Genomic DNA, 27,185 nt, shown 5'->3' with positions numbered 1-27,185 from the left:
TCAGGACTCGGATATGTAGGCCTATATATATTCTCATTATTTTTTAACACATCTATAGTTATGCGGTGGCACAGAGTTACGCCGGTTTCACACTGCACGCGCGTAAGCAGCGCAGGAGCAGTGCCTATGGTGAGCAGGAGCAGGACACGCGCGTTTTGCTTTCACACTGGCAGTGTTTGTCACGCGCGGCTGAACCGCGGGTTGTGTACAGACAGAGTACTCTATAATGGATAAGTTGGCATTGCTTTTTTTCATTTTCAAATACATTTAAGAGAAAAGACTTGTCAAGAAGCTTATTTTATTAATAATTTCATTTAGGCTATATAACTTTTGGTTCATCTTTGTTTTTATTGGTATGGCAACAAGTTTGTTTTTGGACATTTTTTTTTTTTACATTGCTGTTGGTCATTTGATTGACTGTTTAAAACACAATAGATATCATCAATGCACTTTTTGGATAAAACTGCGGTGTATTTTGGCCATGATCAATGTATTGTCACTTTAATTCAGCTAAAGCGGCGCAGCAAAATTAGACTCTGCGCCGAAACGATCGCGGCACTCCTGCTCTGCTCTGCTATACGCACTGCCGCGCCACCTCTGCGCGCGGTGTGAATGCTGTAAAGACTAGACTAAAAATATGCGCTGCACGCTCTGCTAACAGTGCAGTGTGAAACCGGCATAAGAGTTAGGAGTGCAGTTCCTAAAAGCACATTACTGGCTTTGCAAACACTGTGGCACTTTTATTTTTTATTTGTTTACATGCCTGCCGGGTATTTTAAGTTGAGGTGCTATTTGTTTATATTAGACTTTTTAATATTTACTGTTGCACTTAAGTCCAAAAGTGAATAATTTATTTATTACTTGATTGTTCAAGCTACCTCACAGAAGTGCTCTGTTTGTTAACAGAGTTGTTGAATGTTAAAATAAGGTGAATTAAATAAAAAATAAGGAACATCCTGGATCTGTTTTTTTGCTCTTCTTTATTCTTTTTTTATGTATTATAGAAGTATCGGATCGGGACTCGGTATCGGCAGATACTCAAAATCAAATGACTCGGACTCGGACTCGAGGGCAAAAAAACCTGATCGGGACATCACTACATAATGCTAAACTTTCCAAGATGCAAATTACTTTCACTTTCAAATTGTTCACTGTACTGTATTAACAGAAAGAACAATAATATTAAGATTTTTATTACGTATTTTTCCAAAAGTAATTTAAAATACTATTTTTGCATCCACTGGCACATGCCGGGCTACTTATTACCGTCTCTCAATCGGGATTCAATTTCTGCTGAAGGTGAGCAGTAATATCTACATTCTCTCTGTTTGCTGAGTGTTAGTCACGCTTGTCAGGAAAGTGAGAACACACACACTTTTTATCGAATCATTCATCATCAATAGCGGGTCACTTCCACAATTTAGTATGATTGTGTTCATATCCCAGATCACCCTTTTTATGCGGACTCGGGTACAGTTCACAAGTGTTTTTTTGTTGCTTGTTTTTTGCAAGTCAGCACAATATAGTGAACCCTTTACGTTTAAATTAGGATGCAAACAAGCATGTGAATGCAGGTTAGGGCCGTCAGGTAAAGTGGGCAATTATAAAGTTAATGAGCTTATTAAGTGATTGATTGAGTGATGATTGACCATTATTGAAGACACCTGATGTTAACAACCAGAATCACTGAAGGAGTCACCATTTTAGTCACCATTATGGTGATCAGTGTTTGATTTAGTTGGCCAGTTCACCTTTAAATGTTTAACTTTAGATTGTGTTTGGCTGTTGTAACTGAGTTATAACTCTCAGATGAACAAAGAGAAAAGGCGAACAGGTGGTGTTGGTTATATTTTAACATAATCATCATTTGACCTGAATCACTGAACTCATTTAGAGCCTAATCTCTGACTTAAATGTATATTGGTCATTACAGCATCACAGTGATTCTACAGAATAAGATCCAGATTTTTCAATATAATACAAATGAATTCTTAAAAGTTGTTCTGATAAAACAAATTTCTTTTAGGAACACACAGACATCGAGAATCAGTGTATGAATCTCAACAATGGTGACAAAAAGAATATTTAATTAGGGAAAGGAAATTACTAAGACAATTCAGATCATAATTTATTCATACCGCAATGCATGATGGGAGCCATGAATGAGTTTTGATTGGTGGCACCCAGAATGCATTGCAACATGCTTTATTATTGTCACCATTGTTGAGAATCACAGGCTGATTATTGATGTCTGTGTCCAAATAAAAGTATTTTGATCAGAACAACTTTTAAGAAATCGTTTTGATTATATTGAAAATTCTGAAAAGAGTATACTGTAGAATCACAGGTTGCTGTAATCAACAAGGTAAACCTAACTCTCTAAATGAGTTTTGTGATTCGGGTCAAATTATGATTATGTCAAAACATAACCAACACCATCTGATCAACTTTTCTTGTTGTTCATCTGGCTGGTATAACTCCGTTACAACAGCCAAACTAAATCTAACGTCAATAGATTAAGGGTCAAGAGTCCAACTAAAGCAAACACTGAGAGACAGAGAGTAAGAGGAGAGAAGAGAGAGAGAGAGAGAGAGAGAGAGAGAGAGAGAGAGAGAGAGAGAGAGAGAGAGAGAGAGAGAGAGAGAGAGAGAGAGAGAGAGAGAGAGAGAGGAAAGAGGAGGTAAAGGAAGACAGCCCCAATAAAGGGACCCAGAGAATAAGAAGAGCCAGAGCACCAAAGAGACAGAGCAACAGTTTCAATCTTCTTTTATCCTTTCCTGACTAAAACCCAAATGTGAGACAAACTGTCAAACTGACCAATCAGATAACTCCAACTTCCCTCATTGAACTAAAGGTGTGACAATTCATCGACCCCCGAAGTACACACATATTGGCCTACAGGCCTAGATAACCATCTGTGTCTTTGGGAACTCCAAATGGTCCTTGTGCATGGTGGAAAGAAGTCTTTGTTCGTTTCAAATATCTTGGATTATTTAAATTCTACAAGGGCATTATGTTTTGTTTTATTTTAAATTAATAACATAATGCTAAACTTTCCATGATGCAAATTACTTTCACTTATTGTATTTCACTTTCAAATGATTCACTGTACTGTATTAACAGAAGAACAATAATATTAAGATTTTTATTATATATTTTTCCAAAAGTAATTTTAAATACTATTTTTGCACCGACACACTGTCCACTGGCACATGCCAAAGACAACCAGATGCCACTAAGCATAAAGGCACGTGCCAATGCTGGGCTACTTAATATTCTCTCATTTGGGAGTAAATTTCTGCTGAAGGCGAGCAGAAATATCTACTATGTCTCTAGGTGCGTTTCCATTACAGATTTGCGCAAAACTTTTGCGGTTTTTCCTCTCGCGATAAGTCATTCCAAAAATCATGGCAACGGACGTTGGTAGGTTTATATCTCACAGCCACGTACCGCACTAGACATTATTATTATTAATGGAAGGAAACATAGGCGTGTTATTTAAGCATTAATGGCAAGGAAAGACCCTTACACTGTAAAAATGAATACGCTATATTTACTCAATGAAATTGTGGCAACAGATTACAAGCAATATTATTAATTAAATTGAACAAATTAGAATTGAGTAATAATTAATCAAATTAATTCCTTAAAAGGTAACCATTTAAAATGAGTAAAATTTTTATTGGCAACATTGAAGACACCTGATGTTAACAAGCAGAATCACTGAAGGAGAAAACCGTAATTGTAAGTCACCGTTATGGTGATCAGTGTGTGTTTTAGTTGGGCTCTTGACCTTAAATCATTATCTTTAGATTTTGTTTGGCTGCTGTACATGAGTTATAACAGCCAGATGAACAACGAGAAAAGGTGATCTGATGGTGTTGGTTGTGTTTTAACATAATCATTATTTCACAATCATTTGACCTGATTCTCTGAACTCATATAGTTAAAAATAATATTATACTGTAGAGGGACAGAGCTGCTATAATTAATTATCTAATACAGTGGTTCTCAACTCCAGTCCTCGGGACCCACTGCTCTGCACATTTTGTATGTCTCCCTTATTTAACACACCTGAACCAGATCATCAGCTCGTTAAGAGAGACTCCATGAACTGAACTGAGTGTGTCAGATAAGAGAGACATAGAAAATGTGCAGAGCAGTGGGTCCCGAGGACTGGAGTTGAGAACCACTGATCTAATATATCTAATATACAAAAAAAAATTGTTTTCGTTTTTAAATACACAGACATCAAGAATCAGCCTGTGAATCTCAACAATGGTGACATTTATGAAGCATGTTGCAGTGCATTCTGGGTTCCACCAATCAAAACTCATTCATGGCTCCCATCATGCATTGCTGCATGAATATATAATGAGCTTATGATCAGAGGTGATCTGTTTGTCACCATTGCTGAGATTCATACGCTAAATCTTGATGCCTGTGTGTGCCTACATAAAAAAAAAAAACGTTTTTTGTTTTTTTTTGTTATCATTTGAATTTCATTGAAAAGGCTAAACATATTATGCTGTACAAGGACAGTGCTGCTATAATCAATAAAATAAACACAACTCAGACATTGGGCTCTGTATGAGTTCAGCGATTCAGGTGAAATAATGATTGTTAAAACACAATCAACACCATCAGATCACCTTTTCTCTTTGTTCATCTGGCTGTTATAACTCAAATACAGCAGCCAAACAAAATCTAAAGTTAATGATTTAAGGTCAAGAGCCCAACTAAAACAAACACTAATCACCATAACGGTGACTTACAATTACGGTTTTCTCCTTCACTGATTCTGCTTGTTAACATCAGGTGTCTTCAATGTTGCCAATAAAAATTTTACTCATTTTAAATGGTTACCTTTTAAGGAATTAATTTGATTAATTATTACTCAATTCTAATTTGTTCAATTTAATTAATAATATTGCTTGTAATCTGTTGCCACAATTTTATTGAGTAAATATAGCGTATTCATTTTTACAGTGTACACTGTAAAAATGAATACGCTATATTTACTCAATAAAATTGTGGCAACAGATTACAAGCAATATTATTAATTAAATTGAACAAATTAGAATTGAGTAATAATTAATCAAATTAATTCCTTAAAAGGTAACCATTTAAAATGAGTAAAATTTTTATTGGCAACATTGAAGACACCTGATGTTAACAAGCAGAATCACTGAAGGAGAAAACCGTAATTGTAAGTCACCGTTATGGTGATCGGTGTGTGTTTTAGTTGGGCTCTTGACCTTAAATCATTAACTTTAAATTTTGTTTGGCTGCTGTACTTGAGTTATAACAGCCAGATGAACAACGAGAAAAGGTGATCTGATGGTGTTAATTGTGTTTTAACATAATCATTATTTCACCTGAATCGGTGAACTCATACAGAGCCCAATGTCTGAGTTGTGTTTATTTTATTAATTATAGCAGCACTGTCCTTGTACAGCATAATATGTTTAGCCTTTTCAATGAAATTCAAATGATAACAAAAAAAAATTAACTTTTTTTTTATGTAGGTACACACAGGCATCAAGATTTAGCTTATGAATCTCAGCAATGGTGACAAACAGATCACCTCTGATCATAAGCTCATTATATATTCATGCAGAAATGCATGATGGGAGCCATGAATGAGTTTTGATTGGTGGAACCCAGAATGCACTGCAACATGCTTTATAAATGTCACCATTGTTGAGATTCACAGGCTGATTCTTGATGTCTGTGTATTTAAAAACAAAAATAAATTTTTTTTTGTATATTAGATATATTAGATAATTAATTATAGCAGCTCTGTCCCTCTACAGTATAATATTATTTTTAACTATATGAGTTCAGAGAATCAGGACAAATGATTGTGAAATAATGATTATGTTAAAACACAACCAACACCATCAGATCACCTTTCTCGTTGTTCATCTGGCTGTTATAACTCATGTACAGCAGCCAAACAAAATCTAAAGATAATGATTTAAGGTCAAGAGCCCAACTAAAGCAAACACTGATCACCATAACGGTGACTTACAATTACGGTTTTCTCCTTCAGTGATTCTGCTTGTTAACATCAGGTGTCTTCAATGTTGCCAATAAAATTTTTACTCATTTTAAATGGTTACCTTTTAAGGAATTAATTTGATTAATTATCGCTCAATTCTGATTTGCTCAATTTAATTAATAATATTGCTTGTAATCTGTTGCCACAATTTTATTGAGTAAATATAGCGTATTCATTTTTACAGTGTATACTGTGAGCGGCACAAATGAGGAGTTTCTGGGTTTTTCTCACTCATTTCTGCTCCGAGGTCTTGATTGTGGCATTTCTTTGAGGTTTAGAATCCAGTATTTCTGTCATTCTTTTGTCTTATATGAATTTAATAAAGAACTCGAGTCTCGTATTATGTCCAAACACACCGCGCCTTCTAAGTCAGGTGACCTGTAAATGCACAAAAACTGTTTCCATTGCAGTTTTGCGAAATATTCCTTTTTCGAATTGCCTGAAAAACCTCCTCAAGCGAGCATAAAAACTTTTTTGCGATGAATGGGAGTTTTTGTGAAATTTACGCGTTTCCATTAGGCGTATTTTCAATTCACAATTACAATTAGCGCAATTTGAAGGGTAATGGAAACGCGGCTTCTGCTTGCTAAGTGTTAGTCAAGCTTGTCACAAAAGTGAGAACACACACTTTTTATCGAAACATTCATCATCAATTGCGGTTCACTTCACGATTTAGTATGATTGTGTTCATATCCCAGATCACCCTTTTTATGCGGACTCGGGTACAGTTCACAAGTGTTTTTTTGTTGTTTGTTTTTTGCAAGTCAGAACAATATAGTGAACCCTTTACGTCACATTACCAAGAAAAATCATAATATAAAATGTTTATATGTGATAGCTTGTAGTCTCAGGCGGAAGTGTCGGATATGACCAGTGTTCTCTTGTGGCTCGTGCACATTGCAAACAGAAGACTGCTCCGTCTCAATCTTAACGCTGTTGCAGAGTCTGTAGTGAAATTAGGATGCAAACAAGCATTTGAATGCAGGTTAGGGCCGTCAGGTAAAGTGGACAATTTAAGCTTGATTGGACTGTGCTCAATGGTCTTAAAGCCTGGGTATACTTCATTTTTGCGTTCTGCTCCACACCTCAAAGGAGAACTCAGTAGATTCAGGTACAATTAACAACCATTAACTTAAATTATACTCAAATTCAATAAACAAATTTACATCCACTGGTTATTTTATAGTTGACATGACATAAAATCAACTTTTATTAGAAAACAAAAATGAGTGTGCAGTCAGGAAACTCAAGTAACGGAAAGAAAGAGCAGAAAGGAAGTCAAGGCATTAGATTAGACATTCAATCTGTGGAGTGAAGAAAGGATGTGAGGAGCAAAATTTAGATGCAGAGCATAAAGCTTTAAAATATGGACACAATTAAAGTTAATTTTAAGTGTTTAGTGAAAGCTTATACAGCAAAACATTGTACAATATGGTTACCATTTGAAATGTTCCTCATTCAATATTTATTAGCCTCGTTGTTGCATGTGTTATGGTCACATTTTTAATGTTTCATCAAGATTTCATGAATCATTAATTAATCAAGATTTCATCCAATTGAATGTCAACACAACATGTTCTATCAGTTGTTTTATATTTTGCGCATGCATTGAGTGAACTGATTAATTTTACTCATAACCTAGCCCTAGGCTATACCACTGCACAATAAATTTGAATAAAATAAACGCGGGGAAGGAAGTGCCTGACACACGACATTACAATGCAAATGATAATGTAGATGAAATTAGATGAAAGACATAAACATCTATAAAGACATCTATAAATTAAATGAAAGACACGTAAGCACATATAATATTTAACATTTCAACAGACATTTATCACTAATGACAAATTATATTAAATTAATTAATAATACATTTGTATTTGTAAAATACACATGGATGTAGCCTATTAGGATGTAGTCTATTAGCCTACATATTACATGGTAATTTATAATTTGGGTTGTTAAATATGTTTTTTGATAATATGTGTTAATATTCTGTATGTTCTTAATTTAGAAACAGAATTTTTTTTGGTAAATCAGGGACGGCCCACTTTATAGGCTACCTAATAAGTTTAAGTTAACAAAAGTAATAATACAATACAATTAAAATCTAGTTATCTAAACTACACGTTTAACAAAAAGTGCATTTTACATTTTCTCATAAAAACCAACATCTTTACTTTTAATGAGAAAATAATAATGAACTATTCTAGGGCGTATTATAACCCATGCCTCTGAGATGTGTTAAAAAACAACACACAGCATGTGTTGATGGTATTTTGACACGTTGTGTAGATTTTTAATACACAGTGCATGTTAAAATGTTACTCTGAATAGCACTGGATGGAGGGCAGTTTGTGTTTATGAAAAAAATCCCATAAAAAGCTCTAAATTTTTTTTTTTTTAAATAAAAATATATAAAATCTTAAAGGTGGGGTATGTAATTCTCTTTTTTGGCCATTTTTTCAAAATCACTTAAAATCCTATTCCTAACCCACTTACAGCCACTGAGTTAGAAGCACTGAAATAAAAATTAAGCAATTTAATCATCTGTGGAACGGGCAGGACTCGAAAAACTCCAGCCAATCATTTCCAAGACCACCTAGAATCATTGGACAGTAAGTGCGTCAATCAAACGTCGTACCATCCCCCCCTCCCCCCATCCATGTCCATGTTCTTTGAATGGGTGGAGTCAAAGGAAAGAAGGTAGGACCATTTGAGGTTCTGCAAATCACATACCCCACCTTTAAAGATTAACGGGTGTTTTTTGGCAGCCAATAACATCATGTCTCTTTTTCATTGTTCTGATAAACATTCAAACATCTGATCTAATTTTCTCTCGCCATAAAAAATGTGTTTTATTAAAATACAGTAACAGCAGCCAGAGAAAAACTAAATGAAGAGTAAAGGGTCAAGAGCTTCAATAAAGGAGCCATTAATCACGATTCTGGTGACTTCAATTAAAACATTCAATGAAACATGAAACCTCTGAACCTCTGTTAATTCTCAATAAGAGCTTGTCTATGTAGATTCATGATGTCTAAAACATCCAGGTAATACAATGTTCAAACTCTTTATTAAACATCACTGGACTCCATAAAAACAAGTTAACAATATGTTTCAGTTTCATCCAAACACTCAGTTGTAAACACAGGAAGTAACTGTGGCAATACACCGACAACAGTAGCATGTAATATCTGACACAAGTTGTGTAACTATATGCTACCACATTATTGTGTAAAAGGTTTCAACACACTTCTGTGTCAGAGGAATAACGTTAACACATTAGATGTGTTAAAGGTAACAAAATGTGTAGTCCTTAAAACAGAGATGTGTTAAGAAACGACACAGGTTGTGTGTTAAATTTGACATATGTGCTGTGCCTGAGCACAGTGCCCTACATGTGTTAAAATCTACAAAACGTGTCATTTTTAACATCTCTTTTTACAGGTTGTTTTGTTTTCAACACATCATTTTAGAAAAGCGCGCCAACACTATCAATGTTTTCATTTCTATTTGCACATTCAATATTGTCCGGTTTGAAATCATCTGTAAGGAAATGGAGAAGCCTACAATAAATGACAGAGTATTGTAGCCTACATTATAACATAAAGAATAACTTTTGAACTCACCACAGCATATATCGGAGTTAAATAGCCTACACTGGATATGTGTTTTGTTATCTCCTGACTGGCATCTCTTCCGTTTCACTTTGTTTTCTGGTCAGGTCAGGTAAGGTGACTTGAGGTGTTTTCATTCGCCCGTCAGTGCACTGAGAAGTGGACTACACTGGGTAGACTACTCCGCCATCTTGAGTGAGATTCCAGTCCGTACTCGTACGTGTTCAGTGCGAACTCGGAGGGCACTGCAAAAGACATAGGGTACAAGGCATAAACATAAATACATAAATAGACGCCCTATTGGCCGTTTTGGAGCGTTGCTGCGTCAAAGCGTCAACGCGTCTGCCAATTTGCTGAGGGCTTGCAAGTAAACGGGTGAGCTGCGGTTTTTCTGGATAAAAACAATAATAACGTTTACATTTATCAACCGATTTCAATGGTTTTTACGTGGTGTAGCCAACTAAAAGTTCTATCTCTATTCAAAATCTCGATAGTTAGACTTATAAAATATAAGGAATTATCAAAGCTTGAAAAGGCTTTGTCATGTATTACTGATAAATAAAAATTGTGAAGACCCCCATACTGAGATATAATTACATTTTCACATTAAATGAAATAAAGTTTTCTTATTGTGGAAAAAGCATTTTCTGTCTTTAACCTGATTTTAGCTTTTCTATGTGCTTAGAATTGACCGCCATTGAGAAAACAAATCGGCAAATACAAATCACACCGGTAGGCTGCTTTCTGTATTTTTATAGCACTAAAATGATAGATATTTACAGATAGATAGTCCAAATATACAATAACAAAGATAACTGATGGATCCTTTTTGGTAATATGCTATGATATGGTACAACTACAGTGCAATGCAAATAGTAAATATAAGATAAAGTGAGAAGTAATAGTAAATAGTTTAGTGTATAGTCAATAAAATAAAATAAACAGTATACAGCAAATAAAATAGTATGAATAATTACATAAGTACAATAATATAATAATTATATATTGATAATAGCATATAGTTTATGTATAATACTATAATAATAACAATAGAATATGAAATATCAATGACAGAATATAGACAATAAAAAAATAATAAGTAAATGACTAGTGAATAGTACAATAATTTAACAGCATAACAATACTAGATTGATAATTGCAAATGGTATAATATTATAACAATAATAATAATAATAGCAAATACAATGTACTGTAATATGAATTATGGCAGGTGCGTTCAAGTCGGAGTAAGATGGCGGAGTACTTTCTCTTAAATAATTACACAAAAACACAGTAAGGTTCTTAAATTCTTGTTCTAGAAATGTTACATGGTGCATTGTTATATTATAATGCCATCATATCCTGTGCAGGCAATTAGCTAACTGCGCTGTAAATAGAAAAGCCTGACAATATCACTGCTAAATAGCCTACCTTTAAGTATTGTGGTATTCTGTTTCTCAGTGACACGCACCCAACTCGTAAAGATCGGGGTTTAGAGAAAATCCCAAGCTTCCCACTGGTATTTACGGCATTGTGGTGGTGTTCATGTGCTTTCAACTCGTAAATATGATCTATACGAGATGACTTGAACGCACCATTAGGTACAAGGTCTCATCGACCCATCACTTTATTGGAGGTGGAGAGGGAAATAACTTTCCCTTCGCAGGAAATTTGAATAAAATAAACCCAAGGGAGGAAGTGCGCGAGACACGACGTTACAATGCAAATGATTGTGCAGGCCAAAAATAAGATACATTGTAAAATAAACTGTTTTTCAGGTCAACAAATCAGGACAATGAGAGGATATTCAGGAGGAAACGTCATTATAAACTACAAATATGAGATGCAACACACGAATCCTGTAATAGACGTCTGTAAAACTGCAGATCAGTGTTTTACTGTAATAAACACTAAGAGAAGAGCAGAATGGAAACATGACAGACGATTCTCCGTTTATAATGACAGATCTGCAGGACTCTTACTTCTGTTTATCAGAGATCTGAATGAGAACGACTCTGGAGAATATAAGATTATAGTCAAAGTTTCTGAAGATTACAGTTTCTTCTCTGAGTTTAATCTGGACATTAAGAAGGGTGAGCTGCTTTCAGTCATTTATGCATTATTTGACAGAATCCATGAATATATCTGGTGATTGTAACATTGCTGCACTTTATCTGGATCTTAAACAGAGGATTGTTGTGAGAAGAGCATCAGTCTATCAGCTTCTGCAGGAGGATCTGTGAACATCAACTGCAAATACCCACAATCCCACATTCGTGATGTGAAGTTTCTGTGCTGGAGATCTGGACCTGATCTCTGTGCTAAAGAGACGTCTGTGAATGAGAGCAGAAGATGGAGGGATGAGGGAAAGATCCGGCTGTATGATGACAGAGAACAGCAGTGTCACGTCACAGGTAGATGAAGAAGGAGACAGAACACAGAGATACAAATAATAACAAAGGTTTAATTCTCACATTAGATTCTAAACAGGCGAATAGTGCAGACAGGACGAAGACAGACGGTGAATGTGATATTACTCCCCCCTCCCGCTAGGCGCGACCTGCGCCGCAGAAGGCAGAACACGGGAGGGGGGGTGGGCATCCTGGATGGTCCAGACGACCATGGCGGAGCAGACTAGTCAGGGGGCAATGGCGGGGACGACCCTTCAGGTGGCCATGGCGATACAGGCTGAGGTGGTGGCCATGGTGAAGCAGGCTGAGGAGGTGGCCACGGCAAAGAGGACCCTTCGGGCAGCCATGGCGGAGAAGATCCTTCAGGTGGCCATGGCGGAGAAGACCCTTCGGGCGGCCACGGCGGTGAAGACCCTTCAGGTGGCCATGGCGGAGAGGACCCTTCGGGCGGCCACAGCGGTGAAGACCCTTCAGGTGGCCATGACGGAGAGGACCCTTCGGGCGGCCATGGCGGAGACGTGGGACAGCCTCTGGGACAGGCTCTGGAACAGGCTCTGGGACAGGAACTGGGACTGGGACAGGCTCAGTCTCTGGCTGGGCAGACGGGACGTGATGCGCAGGCTCGGCAGGGCTGACGTGATGCGCTGGCTCTGGGCAGGACGGGACCAGCGGTGAGGGCTCTGTACTGGACGGGACCAGTGGTGAGGGCTCTGTGCTGGACGGGACCAGCGGTGAGGGCTCTGTGCTGGACGGGACCAGCGGTGAGGGCTCTGTGCTGGACGGGACCAGCGGCGAAGAGGGTTCTGAGCTGGACTGGACCAGCGATAAAGAGGGCTCTGAGCTGGACAGGACCAGCGATGAAGAGGGCGTTGAGCTGGGCAGAACCAGCGGCGAAGAGGGCTTTGAGCTGGATGGAACCAGCAGCGAAGGGAGCTTTAAGCTCGGCGGGATAAAAGAAAACAATAGTTCTGCGGGCATGACGCTGTCAGTCTCTAGCTCGGCAGGCATGACGCTTACTGTCACAGGCGCGGCGGGCATGACGCTCACAGTCTCAAGGGCGGCGGGCATGACGCATACTGCCTTGGGCTCGGCAGATCTGGCGTGAAGTGCGGGCTCGGCTGGACTGGCGTGAAGTGCAGGCTCGGCTGGACTGGACTGGCGTGAAGTGCAGGCTCGGCTGGACGAGACTCAGGACCGGGAGTGAACACGATGTGACGATCAGGTGGTATCATGGCATGCCACGGGATGAAGCTTTCCAGACACCTGGAGAGTGCCTCTCTCCAGTCCAGACCGGAGAGATCTGGAAGCTCCCTCGGATCGACCACCTCAGCCCCAATCCAGTAACACGCCTTGATCATCTCATTGTTTAAAGAGCTGGTGACAGTGAGAAGACAAAACCTCCTGGTGTAGTCGAACAGATCGCGGCTATCCAGGGCCAAAGCCGCGATCTGTCCAGCGAGCTCCCAACTCATCTTTTGGCCGGTTATTCTGTCACATCACAGGTAGATGAAGAAGGAGGCAGAACACGGAGATACAAATAATAACAAAGGTTTAATTCTCACATTAGATTCTAAACAGGCGAATACACGAAACAGAGTGCTGGTGTACAAACACCCAGACACAAACAATAACCGGCAGAGAAACAGAGGGAACTAAATACACAGAGATAATGACATAACAGATGCAAGAGATGATGATGGAACACAGGTGATGGTGATGATCATGACGATGTGCAGGTGAAGGTGATGATAACAGAGGATTCTGGGTAGTGTAGTGCAGACAGGACGAAGACAGACGGTGAATGTGACAAGCAGCTCCTGACAGGAAGCACCAGTCATGTGACTGAAAAAGATTCAGAATACTGGTGTGGAGTTCAGTCTGATCAAGGACACAAGATCTTCATCACACGAGTCCTGATCAATGTTACAGGTACAGATGTTTTTCTCAGTGAAATTAATCATAATGCAATTAAGAAATAATTCATTTCATAATACTACAGTGTTTGGCATTGCAGCATTAGTGTGCTAATTTGGACACGTACTGTATTGCAAATTTATTTTTTTCAAACTGCGTGCTCATCAGTAACTCTGATATACTGTATTATTCAGTGTGAAACCACAGGCTTCAGTTCTGGAAACTTAAACTGACAGCTTGCGATTCTGTTTTCTTAGTGTATGTGTAGTGAATGTGTGATAGACATCAGTAACACGTACAGTGCTATGCATAAGTTTAGACACCCATACTAAAGTTGACTAAAAAGAGGAATAAAAAATCATCTTTTGGAAACTGAACTTAATGCCTTAATTTAAAAAATTTGGAAAAATCCAACCTTTAAGGACACCAATTTTCTTTGTGAATGAATAATGTATTGTAAATAAATAAATGTTCTTCCTTAAAATACAGGGTGCATAAGTTTGGACACCCCTATGTTAAATTCCCATAGAGGCAGGCAGATTTTTATTTTTAAAGGCCAGTTACTTCATGGATCCAGGATACTATGCATCCTGATAAAGTTCCCTTGGCCTTTGGAATTAAAATAGCCCCACATCATCACATAGCATTCACCATACCTAGAGATTGGCATGGTTTTATTTCAGTTAGCCTAATAGCTAGTTTGATTTGCATTGAGAGATGATCTTATGGAAAGTACCCCATGCCAATCTCTAGGTATGGTGAAGGCTATGTGATGATGTGGGGCTATTTTAATTCCAAAGGCCAAGGGAACTTTATCAGGATGCATAGTATCCTAAACAAAAAATAAAAAAAAATACTTAAAAATAAAAATCTGCCTGCCTCTATGGGAATTTAACATTGGGGTGTCCAAACTTATGCACCCTGTATTTTAAGGAAGAACATTTATTTATTTACAATACATTATTCATTCACAAAGAAAATTGGTGTCCTTAAAGGTTGGATTTTTCCTAATTTTTTAAATTAAGGCATTAAGTTCAATTTCCAAAAGATGATTTTTTATTCCTCTTTTTAGTCAACTTTAGCATGGGTATCTAAACTTATGCATAGCACTGTATCATGAGAAAAGAGATGTCAAGTTCTGTGTGTGAAAAAAAACACATCATTTATCATTTTTTTAAATACAAAAGTTCCAGAAGCAACATCACCATCATCATCATCATCACCACCATCCTCATCATCATCATCGTCATCATTCTCATCATCCTCATCCGTCTCATCAGTTTAATCTCCACAGCAGAGAACGTGTATAAAATGATCCATTTAAATTTTAAAAAGGGTTGTTGAGATTCATACGCTGATTATTGATATATGTGTGTCATCGTAGATTTACTTTTCGTGCTCATGTTTGTTAAAATCTTCTGATTGTTATAATATTGCTGGATCTCATGCTGCAGTAACACAGGGTTTGTGATGTGAAAATATTAATGGAACAACACAATTGTTAGATTCAAAAGACATCAGTGAATCAGTCTATTTCATGATGATTATAAAAGAATCAACAGGTAACCATCATCACCTGATCTCATTTCACTTTAGCTTTCTTTCCTGCTGCAAATGTGCTTGACACACACACTGTCACAGCGGCCAAAGAAGACAAAAGATATAGTAAGAGTTAAGAACCCAACTAATGGAAACACTAATCACTGTTATGGTGACTTCAAATGAAACACATTAGAGTTAAACCTCTGTTAATTCTCAATATCGACTGTCCCTTCTGAATTTTTTTCTGCTGTCCTGTCTGTCAATAAACTGCCTTCTTGCAATAGGATCTACGACTCCCTTTCTGACAAATGTCTTCTGCAAACTGCCCTGGCCCACTAAAAGTAAATCAGTAGGCTGTGAAAAAAAAGTATCTTCAATGCAGACTCATGTTAATGTTACATTGACAGAACAACACTTTTTTTAAATTTTTTTTATTATTTATTTATAAAGCACAATTAAAACAACGTAATGTTGACCAATGTGTTGTACAGTCACACAATGAAATTACATAAATAAAAGGAATTTAAAAAAAAAAGCATAAAAAGAAATAAAAGCATGAATAATCCTTTCAAAATAACACTTATCAGGCTAATTCAAATTTTACAACAGGGAAAATATATATTTTTGAGTGTATATTCAGAAGTTTTTTAAGCATATTTTAAGATATAAGTGATAGCAATAGGTAAGCTAAAAAAAATGGAGAAGCTGGAATAGTTCTGATAAAATGTTTAGCATTTTTAGGAGCTGTGTGATATCATAATGCAGGATGGCTGAAACAATGTTATGAATAGCTTTTTGCACGTTGCCTGCTCAAGATTTATTGGCACCAATAAAACACCCCAACAAACAAGTCTGGATCTGTCACTAGACAACGGTTTTACTTTTGCTGGATCAAACACACATTTGACAACATCAGCGTGAGCGCAGGAGCAGTTCTCAGTATCCAGCAGGACGACCGCCATTGCTCTCGTCAGATTCAGCACAGAGTTCGTCCCCCTCTCGGACAACCGCCTGGACCGCTGTTGATTCAATATTGTTTTTGATTGTATGATTCTTCTCCTCCAAGCCTTTAATTACATCCTGAATTCATAAAGACAAAATTTTAATATTTCTCACTTTTCTGACTCTCTGAATCTAATTGTCAAGTGTAAGAATCCTACCTCATCAAACGTTTTTTCTATATTTGTCACATTTGGTCTGATCTGAAATCTGGGTTCTTTAACAGCTCTCTTCAGGTCATAGTCAAAGAACAGGTAGTTCAGGATCACCTGGGATGAGAGACAGGACAGGACAGGGGGAAAGGGTTTTTTTTTAGATAAAAGACAAATAGGTTTAAATATCACACAAACCTATTGTTTATTAAAACCCATAACCTTATCCGTTGGCCTATTCTGTAACTTCGGTCTGTTTATTCTTGTTTTGGTGACAGAGATCTGACACTGCTTTCGTCTCGTCCTGGTGGTGTTCGGACTTCGGTCTAGTTTGGTTTCGGTTCTGTGTCGAGATTCGGACACTCATGCTCTGAGTGTTTGCCTTCTGTTGTGAGCGCATGGTATAAGCATTCGTTCGTTCTCGTGTGCTGTCTTGTGTGAACGTGCAGTTTCGAGTTAGCTTGGGCCTAAATGTTGTTTATATTGGGTCCTCCCTCGTTACCCTCTTTGTTTGCTGCCCCATTTAGGCTACGTTTACACGTGACTGGCTATTTTAATAAACAGACATTTCACCCTCTCCGTTTTCAAAAATAACATCGTGCACACCTGCAGTTTTCAGAAAAGTGTTCGTTTACACGAACCCGTGTAGATTTGCCATCAAGAGCATGCCAGACCTGTAGGTGACAGTGTAAGCTCAAGCCCACGTTAGCCAATCAGAATCCCGAAAATAGCAACAACAGCAATGTATCACTTCCTCTTTCTCTTGACGCAGGTGCAAGTTCTGTCACATAATGTGACGTCAGCTGCCTAAAACTCAGTTTTTCTCCGTTTGCGTATGCGGTGTGTATTTTTTTCTGCACCCATGTTTACAGGTTTACAGAGCTTTCACACTGCACGCGGTTGCAGTCCGTCAATCCGTTCCAGTTGCGGTGCGTATAAAGCAGTGCAACGATCGTTTCCACACCGAGTCTATTTCTGCTGTGTGCTGCAAACGCTGGATTAAAGTGACAGCGGATGGTTCGTGGTCAAAATGAACACAGATTGACATGAAAATATAATAATCTAAATTAATTTAATTAAATAAAATGTAGCAAATCTCACCATAAATGTATCTAATTAAATATTACTAGTTTTCACAGTAATCTTTTTACTTTAAGACCGGGGTAAAGCAAGGAAAACTACAGTTCTGACGTCACATTTATACCGAAGTCACAACGGCTCGTGAAAAGGCACAGCTACTTTATGCAGGCTGTGTGCATGTGTCTGTAGATCGACTGTTTTGAAACTTATATGGTAGTTTCACAGCCCCTAGACCTCTGTTATCATGAAAAAAAGCCAGGAAATTTCAGTTTTGACAATATGGGACCTTTAAATATTTGACCAACTTGCTTGAGCAACTTAATATATAAATCTACATAGAAGTAATGCATTGAATAATATGGTGTTTAAATTGTGTTTAAACGTGAACACGTCTATTAAAGCATGTATATGTGTACAAAGAGAATCGCAATGCTGACAAAACTTTTTTTTAAATAAAAGTTGCTGATAACTTCTGGATTTGAAAGAAAAATAGTGAGTAAATGTGTTTGTGGTATAGCCGTGGGTTACGCACTGCAAATGTGAAAGCACTGTATCGCGTGCTGCTTCTGCACCGTATACGCACTGGACACAGAGTATGTGTGAAACGGATGTCAGTTGACATGCAAACATGCAAACAAAGTTTTCCGAAATCTCCACTCTGGCCGGAGTTTTTAGAAAGAATAGTTTTCAGAGGTGAATTCTCTGTTTGCGTGTAAACGAAGGGCACAAACGAAGGGAAATGTCTCAGTTTTTTCAAAATAACCATGGGGTTATACTTTTTCAAAGTAAACGGGGTCTAATTCTCCTTGTGTTTGCAGTCCTGTGCCAGATCATCTTCAAATGTCCCCACTTGTGTGTTTCCCTGCCTTGTAAGTCAAGTCAAGTCCTGCTGCCGGTCCTGTTTTCCCGCTCGGGGTAGTTTTTGTTCGTTTTTTTATCAAATAAAAGCCCATATTCTGCATTATTGAGTCCTCGCCTCTTCCCTTCACCCCAGCCTTGACATATTCAGAATCAACAAATGTTTTTCAAGTTCAGAATAGTCATCCAGAATAATCAAATGTAAAAAAAAATGTATGTTGCTTTCTGTAATGTGCTGTTATGTAAAGTTGAGGAATACGTTAATTGTTCAGCTCTCTTAAAGGCACACTAAGTAATGTTTCGCCAGAGGTCGTATTCAAAACAAAGGCATAGCTTGATGACGCCTTGATTTGGCTGAATCATGGGAGTTGTTGTCTTCACCTCTACAATCGGGGAGAATACGATGGACTAGATTTATTAATTTATTGATTTATTAACGTTATGAAAGCCGTTGTTAGCAGAACGAGGCTGCTGGAGTGATTGCTAATGAGAGACGAACGCGACACATGGCTCGGAAATCGGGGGTAACGTGGGTATAATGTCACTGATAGGCGACGCACAGGCACGGTCCGGGTTGAAACTGCTTATTTCTCTGGATTTAAACATTCTAAGAAACATTTGGGATAATGTAAGTACACAAATCAACTAAATATATAACATTGTTCTAATGGTTTTTGAAAAAAAAAAATCTTACCTAGTGTGTCTTTTAAGTGTTTTTGTTTTGTTACCTGAGCAGTTGCAGTGGTGATATTTGTCCCACCTGAACCTCCAACCACCATTCTGACTTGTCTGCTTTGTTTGTCCAATATTATTGTGGGACACATAGATGAAGGTGGCCATTTACCTTGTCAAAACAAATAGTCATTTACATGTGAATTTTTATTTATTTATTATTTATAACTCATTCCCTGTCAGCGTTTTTTTTTTTTTTTTTTTGCTTCCAGTAAACGGCAGCATCTTTGATAATTTTCACAAATCTTTACAAAACTCCAGAATATTCTGATGTATGAATATCTGAACATGCAGTATAACAAAAGAAAGAACAAAGATTCTGTTTTAAAAAAGTCATGCATTCATGCATTCTTTTTAGCGCAATTTTCCACCGGACAAAATTGCGATTGTTAACTCATGATTTCTGTTCTGTCTGTGCGCACCAATCTTGCACTTCTATCTACAGTGCTATGCATAAGTTTAGACACCCATGCTAAAGTTGACTAAAAAGAGGAATAAAAAATCATCTTTTGGAAATTGAACTTAATGCCTTAATTTAAAAAATTAGGAAAAATCCAACCTTTAAGGACACCAATTTTCTTTGTGAATGAATAATGTATCGTAAATGAATAAATGTTCTTCCTTAAAATACAGAGTGCATAAGTTTGGACACCCCTATGTTAAATTCCCATAGAGGCAGGCAGATTTTTATTTTTAAGTATTTTTTTTTATTTTATTTTTAGGATACTATGCATCCTGATAAAGTTCCCTTGGCCTTTGGAATTAAAATAGCCCCACATCATAACATAGCCTTCACCATACCTAGAGATTGGCATGGTTTTATTTCAGTTAGCCTAATAGCTAGTTTGATTTGCATTGAAAGATGATCTTATGGAAAGTACCCCATGCCAATCTCTCAATGCAAATCAAACTAGCTATTAGGCTAACTGAAATAAAACCATGCCAATCTCTAGGTATGGTGAAGGCTATGTGATGATGTGGGGCTATTTTAATTCCAAAGGCCAAGGGAACTTTATCAGGATGCATAGTATCCTAAAAAAAATACTTAAAAAAATACTTAAAAATAATAATCTGCCTGCCTCTATGGGAATTGAACATAGGGGTGTCCAAACTTATGCACCCTGTATTTTAAGGAAGAACATTTATTTATTTACGATACATTATTCATTCACAAAGAAAATTGGTGTCCTTAAAGGTTGGATTTTTCCTATTTTTTTAAAATTAAGGCATTAAGTTTAATTTCCAAAAGATGATTTTTTATTCCTCTTTTTAGTCAACTTTAGCATGGGTGTCTAAACTTATGCATAGAACTGTACTCCTCAACCAGACCACCTAGAGACTTCGGGTTTTCGGCATTATGTTAAGGAAGGTCTAATCTCGGGAACGCACAAAAAAAATCCAGGAAAAGATTTTGGATTTCCTGGAAATTCCAGAAAAAAATCAGTTTTTTGCTAATTTCTCAGCAACCATAATAGCTATCGAGTTGAAACAAATTGCAATCGATAGCTTCTAAAATTTACAATAATATTAGAAAAAAGAATTGATCAAAAATCTTTCCTTTGTGCTTCAAAAATTAATTAAAACTTTATATGAAGGGAAATAAGAAAAATATTGCCTTTTCACCTATAAAACTATTGTTCCACAGAAATACGTAAGGAAGGTATTCACAAGAGTCATGAGCACAATTAATTCCACTGAAATACGGCAAGAAATCAATGAAGGTATCGATCAAGATTTGGAGAAGGAGCAAGAATATATGAGAAAACGACAAGAGGTTGTTGCAAAATAAATGGAAGAACGTTCAGCAAAGCGACAAAAGATGGCGACATCCACACCAATGGCTTCCTCATCAGGCGGATCTGATTTCTACACAGTAAATTCCACAGTGTTAAATCAACACTGCTCAGAGCAAATATGGTCCCACTCTACAGAGTGTTAAAGTAACACTAAAGCGGTGTTAAAGTTAATGAGATAATTAAGTGATTAATTTAGTGATGATTGACTATTATTGAAGACACCTGATTTTAACAAGCAGAATCACTGAAGGAGAAAATCATAAATTGTAAGTTACCATTATGGTGATGGGTGTTTGCTTTAGTTGGGCTCTTGACCCTTATATGTTTACTTTAATATTTACTGTTGTTTGTCTGCTGTTATTGATTTATAACAGTAAAATGAACAAAGTAAAGTGTGATCTGATAGTGTTGTTTATGTTTTGACGTAATCATGCTGTGATCTGAAAAATGAAAATTATTGAGATAGTTAGGTTTAACTTGTTACCAGCAGCTTTGTGATTTTAACAGCATATGATTATCAATACTTTACAAATAATCCAAAATATTTCATAAACATTGTTCTGATCAAAACACTTTCAAATTAATTTATTTAGAAACACAGACATCAGTAATCAGCCTGTGAATCTCAACAATGGTGACAATAATAAAGCATGTTGCAGTGGCTGCCACCAATCACAACTCATTAATGGCTCCCATCATGCATTGCGGTATGAATAAATTATGATCTGAATTGTCTATTTAATTTACTTTTCCTAATTGAATATTCTGCTCGTCACCATTGTTGAGATGCATAGACTGAATCTTGACATCTGTGTGTGCCTAAAGGAAAGATTTTTTTTGTTTTAAACAACTTTTAAGAAATCCTTTATATTATATACAAAATTCTGGATATTTATGCAGATTCACAGTTATTTTGTAACCAACAACATAAATCGAAGTCAGAAATAAGGATCATAATGAGTTCAGTGATCAAGTTCAAATGATGAATGTCATAATATAACCAACACCATCAGATCACTTTTTTTCTTTGTTCATCTGGCAGTTATAACTCAGATACAACAGCCTAACTAACTCTAAAGTAAATATATAAGGATCAAGAGCCCAACTAAAGCAAACACCCATCACCATAATGGTAACTTACAATTTATGATTTTCTCCTTCAGTGATTCTGCTTGTTAACTGCAGGTGTCTTCAATAATGCTCAATCATCACTAAATTAATCACTTAATTATCTCATTAACTTTAACACCGCTTTAGTGTTACTTTAACACTCTGTAGAGTGGGACCATATTTGCTCTGAGCAGTGTTGATTTAACACTGTGGAATTTACTGTGTACACTGTAAAACCTAACAGTAATATGTAATAAATACAATTGAGTTCACAGCACTCAAATATTACCGAAACTTGAATGACTGAAACAGAACTCAAACTGAATGAGTTATAGAACATTTCTAGATCCCAGAATGATAATTGTATAATTAAGTGATTAATTAAGTGATGATTGAGCATTAGTGATGAGCACCTGCTGTTAACAAGCAGAATCACTGAAGGAAAGAGAAACACAAGAACTACAACTGACTTCCAGCCACAGCAAAATCAACTGGAGATAAAAGAAGACATTAAATATCTCAAGATCTCAGCAGAGGAGGATTAAACAACTCCACGAACAACATTACCAGCTTCACTTATTACTAACCAGACTGACTTTATTACTGCCATTCGTCTACAGAAATTCTTATTAGAATTAACAAAGGTTTAGAAGTTGATTATTTGAGTTTCATTTAAATCACCATGATGGAGATCAGCGTTTACTTTAGTTGGGCTCTTGACCCTTGACTTTTGCACTTAAGATTTTCTTTGGCTGCTATAATTGAGTGTTTATAAAACATATTTGTTATGCCACAAAAGGCAAGGAAAAGTCTGATCGGGTGTTGATGGTGAAGGACTGATGATGACAATCATCATTTAGTGACTTGATTCACTGATTTCATTCAGAGTCTGATCTCTGATTAAAAGGGTAACATATTAGTTTTACTCAAAACTGTGATTCTACAGCATAAGAGCTAGCCATGTTGTGGCCATCAGATAATATGAAGGATTTTACAAAGAGTTGTGCACAAAAAGTTTCACAGAAAAGGTATTGCATTACTAAGACTCACGCAGACATCAAGAATCAGCATTTGAATCTCAGCAATGGTGACCATTAAAAAATGATTCATTCTGCAATGCATGCTGGGTACTAGCATAATACAAAACTTATCCATGGCTCCCAGCATGCATTGCGGCATAAATCATTTTTTAATGGTCACCATTGTTGAGTTTCATATGCTGATTCTTGATTACTGTGTAAGTCAGCATGATACCATAGAGGTTTTTAAAATCTGATTGTCACAACAATGGGTCTTACAGCAGAATCAGTTCTATTATAATGAATAATACAAGTAATACATCACCTGTCTAATCAGAGATTAGGCTCTGGAAAAGATCAGAGAATCAAGTCATTAAATTATGATTTTTATCATCTTAACACAACCACATGCTCGTATTTTCTTTTGACGTATGTGCCATAACAAATGTGTTTTATAAACACTCAGTTATAGCAGCCAAAGGAAAAACTAGTGTTATAAAATCAAGGGTCAAGAGCCCAACTAAAGCAAACACTGATCACTATCATGGTGTCTTTAAATTAAACTCAATAAATCATTAGCATCTAACCCTCTGTTCATTCTCAATAACAACTTCTGTAGACGCATGACAAAAGTCAAACTGTTTAGTAATAAGTGAAGCTGGTAATGCTGTTTGTGTAGTGGTTTAATCCTCCTCTGCTGAGATCTTTAGAGATTTAAACGTCTTTTATCTTGAGTTGATTTCATCTAAGGCTGTGGTTGGAAGTCAGTTGTAGTTCTTTTGTTTCTCTTTCCTTCATTGATTCTGCTCGTTAACAGCAGGTGTTAATCACTAATGCTCAATAATCACTTAATTAATCACTTAATTTCTTGACTGCAATGTATATCTACTTTTAGTAAACTCAACTGAAATAATTGCAGAGTACTCATAACTATTGTTGTTATAAACTTAATTGAATTAAGGCAATCGGTTTCCTCAAATGTAATAAGTTAGCTTAACTTATTGAATTTGACTTTGTGTGTGACATTGTGAGCTAACAGTAACTGCAAGTGCTCTGAGTTCATTTAAAGTTTGTCATGTCACTGTTTTTACTCAATAAAGTGAAGTTTCAGCTATATAAAGTAATCAAATGCAGTGTAAAGTTTAATTGTGTATTAAGAAATATTATTATTTTAGTGAACTCGATTAAAATAAGTTCAGAGTACTCATAACTATTGTTTTTATAAACTTAATTGAATTGAGGCAATCGGTTGCCTCAAATGAAATGAGTTACCTTAACTTGTTGGGTTTTACAGTGTACGATGACTCGTGGCTTTCAGAGGATGTTTTGGCAAATATCTCGAAAGCAGAAGAAGAGTTTACAAAGTCACAAGCCAATAGTCAAGCAGAAGAGAAGGAAGAATCTGAAGAGGACAAAGCAGAAAAGGAAGCTGATACAGAGAAAATCGAGGATATTGAGTGAACACAAGATGTAAAAAATAATGAGCTAATAAAAAAATGATGTTCAACTAGTCAAGTGATTGTGCCTTTTTTATTATCCATTGCTGATTTGATTTCAGAAAGTTCATTTGAATTTCAAGAGAAAGTTATATTCTCGAGCAACTTATTTTCTCTTTCATTTACTATCTCTTAGTGTTGTGATCCCATGACGTGAGAAAATTGCGCTAAAACACTCACTGAGTTTTTATTACTTGTTTATCAACACTTGAATGTGGGCAAGTTTCATAAAAACAAAAAGCTGAGAAAATAGTGGTTTTGTCAAAGACTACGTCCGGATCTGATTTCAGAATGATGATCAAAACACAGATGGAGTAGATTGTGTCCATCACCACACCTAATGCTTCACAGTCGTTCCCTCTTTATAGGTTGATATTTCATTCAGGAACATTAGGCAGTTTTGATTTATATACTGTTTAATGTCTTATGATGACGTTATTTGTATGTCAGCAATACTTCTATTGTTTTTTTTCTGCTTCTTCTTTGCTTGTTTTGATCTGGAGATTCTGTACTCTTCCAAAAGATGCGTAATAGCGCCCATACAGCATTTCAGTAAAAAATTGGATAGCCGGAAATTTTTGTCGACGACGGGGAAGCGTTTTGTCATAAATTACAGAAAATGCCATCAATGGCAGGGAAAGAGTTAATATTATAACTCATAAGACTGCAACTTTTTTTATTTTATGTTTTACCTGGTTCAAGTAATTTGATTTTGCCAACTCCATTTTTCACCTCAGGATCAATGAAATCCCTCATTTGGTCATTAAATATAATGCCTGTTGAGCTTGATATCACTCCAGAGCCAAACCTGTGAGAACACAAAAAAGATCCAGATAACAAAGCAAATACGCTTCATAAATATATACACTAAACGTACGTATTAAAGGAGGTCCTATAATATTCGTTTCAAAAGATGTATATAATTATCTGATGTCCCCAGAGTGAGTATATGAAGTTTTGCTCAAAATACCCCACAGATATATTTATATAGCATGTTACAATTGTCACTTTTTGAGGGTGAGCAAAAATGTGCCGTTTTTGTGTGTGTCCCTTTAAATGCTAACTAGCTTCTGCTCCCGTGAGGGCGGAGCTTCATGAGCTCATGTGTTAGCATTACCTCACATTGACATGTACTGAAGATTTCAAAAACTTTTAGCCTTTTATGTTCAAACTAGAGTCGGACAATGATGCAGGGACTTAAGAAGAAGTGAACATGTAGAATGCAACAGAACGTTTCTGAATGGTTAGTTTAATTTAGGTAGCTGATGTGGAGGTAAGCATTGTTGTAGTCCTTAAAAAGCTGATTGTTGTAGTCCTTAAAAAGCTGATTGTTGTAGTCAGCAATGTACTCTTAAGAAGAGATTTCTGTAAAAAAAAAATACCTCCCATTGCTTTAAACTTTGAGCTTCACAACTTTGCAGATGTTGTGTATGCTCAAACAGCAACATAGCGAAGTTAAAAAAGAGAAATCATGATCAAGGACACCTTTAACATCTTGTTTTTTAATATCTATTCTACATTAAAATCTAATCTGTATTTTTGAACGGAAGAGTGCAGTTTAAAAAAAAAGTGTTGTATTTTACTCAGTTGAGTAAATCTTGTTAGCAGTGTTTAATATAAGTATTGCTAAAGGCTTTGTCTCATTAGCTGACTTGAATGATTTTGCTGAATTTCTTGCTTGATGAAAAATAAGAACCGGAGCACTATGTGAACATAGACATAGAAGTGAATAGAAACATTAAAATGTAGTTCATGCAGTAATCCCACCATATAAAGGTGCATGAGGTATTTGTTCCCTCTGGACTATGAAGACTCTGAAAATATCAAACATGTAGGAAGTTGCATGAGAGTCACTAGCCGCGTTACTATTACCCTTCAAATTGCGCAAATTGAAATAACGAATTGAAAACACGGCCAATGGAAAGATGTAAATTTTGCAAAAACTCCCATATATCGCTAAAAAGTTTTTTCGCTCGCATGATGTGTTTTTCAAGCAATTCGAAAAAGGAATATTTTGCAAAACTGCAATGGAAACAGCTTTTGAGGATTTACAGGTCACCTGGTGTGGTGTGTTTGGACATAAAACGAGACATAGTTCTTTATTAAACTCATAAAAGACAAAATAATTACATGAATACTGGATGCTAAACCACAAAGAATACCACAATCAACACCTTGAAGCAAATATGATGGAGAAACAGCCAGAAATACCTCATATGTGCCGCTCAAAAGTATACAGTATGGGGCTGTTCCTTACCATTAATGCTTGGATAACACGCCTACGTCTACCAGTCCTTCATTAAAAATAATGGTTAGTGCAGTGGCTGGAAAAAGAATTTAAACTTACCAACATCCGTTGCCATAATTATTGTAATGACTTTTTGTGAGA

At 36.5% G+C, this 27,185-nt stretch overlaps 3 protein-coding genes across 8 annotated transcripts in view; 1 reads left to right on the top strand and 2 right to left on the bottom strand.

Annotated features, from left to right (window-relative positions):
- Positions 1–11,314, bottom strand: part of LOC311286330 (protein NLRC3-like) — a 35,727-nt gene extending 24,413 nt beyond the window's left edge. For 2 of the 3 annotated variants that reach the window (XM_084402498.1, XM_084402496.1), the window contains exons 1-2: positions 11,119–11,314; positions 9,700–9,932 (exon numbers count right to left, since the gene is read on the bottom strand). The gene's annotated coding sequence lies outside the window, so the exon portion shown is untranslated. Of the gene's footprint in view, positions 1–9,699; positions 9,965–11,118 lie in introns of those variants that run through there. The other variant, XM_084402497.1, reaches the window with a different exon arrangement.
- A 137-nt stretch (positions 11,315–11,451) lies between these two features.
- On the top strand, positions 11,452–15,854 carry LOC311286449 (uncharacterized protein). Of its 2 annotated transcripts, XR_014626550.1 has the most exons (3): positions 11,452–11,780; positions 11,877–14,027; positions 15,200–15,854. XR_014626550.1 is itself a non-coding variant. In XM_084402677.1 (2 exons), the coding sequence occupies exon 2, from the start codon at positions 12,294–12,296 to the stop codon at positions 12,771–12,773; it is 480 nt and encodes a 159-aa protein (XP_084258803.1). In that variant the 5' UTR covers positions 11,452–11,780; positions 11,877–12,293; the 3' UTR covers positions 12,774–14,315. The 2 variants fall into 2 exon arrangements, 1 of the variants encoding a protein (XP_084258803.1); XM_084402677.1 differs by lacking the exon at positions 15,200–15,854 and having other exon boundaries at positions 11,877–14,315.
- A 139-nt stretch (positions 15,855–15,993) lies between these two features.
- Positions 15,994–27,185, bottom strand: part of LOC311286358 (glutathione hydrolase 1 proenzyme-like) — a 38,728-nt gene continuing 27,536 nt past the window's right edge. For 2 of the 3 annotated variants that reach the window (XM_084402542.1, XM_084402543.1), the window contains exons 11-14: positions 25,489–25,604; positions 19,372–19,487; positions 16,715–16,822; positions 15,994–16,634 (exon numbers count right to left, since the gene is read on the bottom strand). In XM_084402542.1, the coding sequence (XP_084258668.1) occupies positions 16,491–16,634; positions 16,715–16,822; positions 19,372–19,487; positions 25,489–25,604 (484 nt within the window). In that variant the 3' untranslated portion in view covers positions 15,994–16,490. The remainder of the gene's footprint in view (positions 16,635–16,714; positions 16,823–19,371; positions 19,488–25,488; positions 25,605–27,185) is intronic. The other variant, XM_084402544.1, reaches the window with a different exon arrangement.

This window comes from Rutilus rutilus (assembly GCF_951802725.1).
Source record: "Rutilus rutilus genome assembly, chromosome: 2".
Taxonomy (NCBI): Eukaryota; Metazoa; Chordata; class Actinopteri; order Cypriniformes; family Leuciscidae; genus Rutilus; species Rutilus rutilus.
The sequence above is the reverse complement of the archived record's forward strand: the minus strand, read 5'-3'. Positions and strand labels throughout refer to the sequence as shown.

Excerpts from the sequence above, each read along its gene's own strand:
- LOC311286449 (XM_084402677.1), top strand. The coding sequence starts at position 12,294 with ATGGTCCAGACGACCATGGCGGAGCAGACTAGTCAGGGGGCAATGGCG.